At 50.5% G+C, this 3,397-nt stretch overlaps 1 protein-coding gene across 1 annotated transcript; it reads right to left on the bottom strand.

The window, feature by feature from the left end:
- Positions 1 to 78: 78 nt before the first annotated feature.
- TEOVI_000758500 (uncharacterized protein) lies at positions 79 to 3,351 on the bottom strand (the record flags this gene model as incomplete). The annotated part of the gene is made up of 1 exon (XM_067221112.1): positions 79 to 3,351. The coding sequence occupies one exon, from the start codon at positions 3,349 to 3,351 to the stop codon at positions 79 to 81; it is 3,273 nt and encodes a 1,090-aa protein (XP_067077213.1).
- Between the last annotated feature and the right edge of the window lie 46 nt (positions 3,352 to 3,397).

Genomic DNA, 3,397 nt, shown 5'->3' with positions numbered 1-3,397 from the left:
ATATATATATATATATATATATATATTTAAAAAAAATGACAAAATGCACCGGGAATGTTCCCCTACTAGCACTCCATTTTACCGTGTAGAAACCCTATTGTTCACCGGCAACACTGGTTTCCTGGCAGCATAACAAGCTTTCCATAGCGCAAACAGTAAATCTACGTTTTCGATTATTTCCTCCCGCGTTGCCGCTAAACCTTCCATGTCAGAGTTACTCACCATATCATATGCGAGAACCATCGCTTTTATACCCTGTACAACACCTGAACACGGGAGAGCTCCCACACCATCAAACGATTCGGGTGCCACCGCCCAACGTTCAGCACCGCGCCGTGTGGAGGCACCCACACGTTTTTTGCTGAGTGACACGATGAGGCGTTTCACCTCATGAAAGCCTTCAAGGAAGATGACCGCCGCCGTTGTACCACAACGCAGGCGCTCCCGAACTTGACGGAAAAGCCCCATGTCTGTGTAAAGATTCAATACAATACCCTTCAATCGGCTCATAATAAACTCCATCGCCTCTGAAGTAGGCATCTTCTGCAGTACAATTGGTGAGAATAGCGCCTGTGGCGCATATGAGCGTGCTGGAGTGCCAAAGGTACTCACAGGAGTTCCCTCTTCATCATCAGCACCGTTTTTATTTACTACGTGATCAACTGACTGAAGAGCATCTCGCTCGTTTATAAGTTCCTGGGCGCGCGCAAGCTCCTCCTGCAGCTGCCGAGTTTCGTTGTCGTGTTGCCTCCGAAGCTGGTCCAGACGCTTTTGTAACTGTAACTTGTCAAAAATGTCTGCGTTAGTTTCCTCAGCATGGCGCAGCCGCCTCTCCACTAACTGCACTTCTCGGCTCATGGCATTAAGATGTTGCTGCTGCACGAACAACTGCCATTGTATGAACCCTTTGAATAAGATGTGCCTATTGCGTTGCGACTCCTTGGACCTGGCAAGCTTCGTTAGTCGAGACAAAGTACGACGTCTCTTCGTCATATTACGCCACATGTTAAACACACTGCGGCGGTGGCGTTCGATTACTACCTTTTCGTACGATTCAGCTATCTTTGCAGCGTTACCCCTTGAAGGAGCACAAGCAATGGGAGAATTCTTATTTCCGTGACACGAATGGTGTAGCCTCCATTCATCATAGGCCCGCCGTTGTAAAGACTTCCGTGCCCTTGCAGCTAATATGTTGATCTTGTCCTCTCCCACAGTTTTGCGCGACTTACAGCGAAGGTACCGCCATTTGGTAAAGAATTTCTCCAACAGGGTTCCTTTGGACACTTTTTCCAACGCAACCGCTATTTGCCACCGATGTCGCGCCATTCTGCGTTCGGTTGCGGACCTTCTCCATGTGGAAAACAACCGTGACAACCACATGCGGCGTGATACCTTCTGGAATGTTGTGGAGAGAAGCTTCTGCCGCAGCCGCCGTTGTTCTTTTTCATACAGGGAACACCACATCGTAAAATAACGACGAAGAATACGGAATCGATGACGGTCCTCCAGATCGAAGCAAATTTCCTTATGTTGACGCCCCTGATTGGTATTCTTAGTGGAGAACTTTCTCCATCTGGCGTAGTAGCTATACAGGAGTTGACGTTCATAGATGCTGAGTAGCAACAAACTGTACTTTTGTTTACGCTTCATCTCTTTCTGCTTCAGTAGCAGAGCCTTTTTCTCCCACAGAGCTGCCTCTGCTGCGTCTTGAGAAATTATGGCATTCAGCGACTGAATGGACTGCTGCAAAGATTCCTCCACTTCATTACGGTGACCGCACCAGACCTTACTGATGCCATTGCTTCCCAGTGCAAGTACACGCATTGTCTCCACCGTTCCCATACACTGAAGTGCAACCGCCTCAACTCGCCTAGGTACCCCTTCTGCGTCAACAACTCCTTCCCTCAACACTTGTTCAACACCGAAGTCATCGTCAGGATTGGCGCTCCAGCGCTCAACCAATCCATCTACATACGCCACCCACAAACTACGAGAAGCATCATGAGGAACCATATCCCGAACCGCCATTTGTACGGAAATCGATCGAAGTAGCCTGCAACAACTCTGAAACGTTGTGCCAGCGCTAGGAGTGTCAGCGCGCAGGCTCCACACATTCACGCAACCCTCCTCCGCTGAGGTAAAGAGCAAACCTTCCATCACAACAAGTGCATTCACGCAACTGGTGTGTTTTCGTAGTGTGGCAGCCTGCATGCCTGTGGAACAGTCGATCACTATAATATTTCCCGTTGTCATCCCGCAGAGAACATACTTGTCACCAAATGAGGTGGTGCACGTTAGCATCTGATGCGCTTCGGGTACTCCAACAATACGGGTAATGGCTTCAAAATTCTTTTCCTCCTTATCCCACCGCACAAGGGTCATGTCGGTGGACGCACTGACAGTGATACCATCGGACATCCCGCAGAACGACACAACCGGTGCTGAGTGGAAGCATCCAGTTGTCACGGCATTAACGCAGAGGTGGTCGTACACAACGACGGTTCCATCATCGTACCCTGCCCACACATGATGCTCAAACGCTTTAAGAGTTCCAATGAGAGAAAAACACCCTTGCGTCGGCCCAGCCGCAGACTTCATAGGGGGCCGCGGAGGCACTCGCCCCAAAAAATCGCCTGAAACACTACTAAAAATATCGACAGCACCAGTTTCCTCATTAGCAGCCCATACCGCAGCACTTGATTTCACCACCACAGCACATGAATAGTGCCCTGATAAGGTGAAGGGAATGCTATTTCGGCCAACGTCGCTCTTTACCTGCTCCTTTGTTTCGGCTATTGGCATCACCGCAGTTGGGTGCCTCTTTCTAGTGGGTGTCTGTGCACTCGACGCCGCCGTTGACGCACCTCCAGCCCCCGAAATAGAAGTCATGGCAATTGAAGCACGACTCGGCATTGGGCCAATGGTGCTTCGTCGTGCACTAACAGATGACGGATTCCTGAAGGAGGAACGGCGCCCTGATACGGGTACTGGTACGGATGCCCTTCTTTGAATGCACGGGACGGAGTGTGTTGATTCTGCTGGTGAAAGTGTCTTTGGAGACTGCAACGTGGAAGCCTTCTGAGAAGCACGTGTTCCGCGATAAGGGGTGACCACTGTTCGGTTGCGAGACGTGGTTGCTGAGACGGGTGTTGTTGTGCGAAGTGATCCAGAAGTGCCCGCAGCACGAGCAGGTGCGATAGCTGCTGCTGCGCTTGGGCGTCTCACCACACGGCTTCTTTTCTCCTCCGTTGCCGCCTTCGGTGTTAACGAGACACGGCTGCCGCGTTCCGATACCGGAACTGGACCTCTTACATCTCGGTAGTACGACCGACTAGATATTCCTGACTGCATACGGTGCGATGTGTGCGTAAAGTATCAGAATTGGTGTTTTTTGGGG

The sequence above is a fragment of the Trypanosoma equiperdum genome (assembly GCF_001457755.1).
Source record: "Trypanosoma equiperdum strain OVI genome assembly, contig: ctg_1321, whole genome shotgun sequence".
Lineage (NCBI taxonomy): Eukaryota > Euglenozoa > Kinetoplastea > Trypanosomatida > Trypanosomatidae > Trypanosoma > Trypanosoma equiperdum.
Note: the sequence above shows the minus strand (reverse complement) of the source record. Positions and strands in the feature narration are given on the sequence as shown.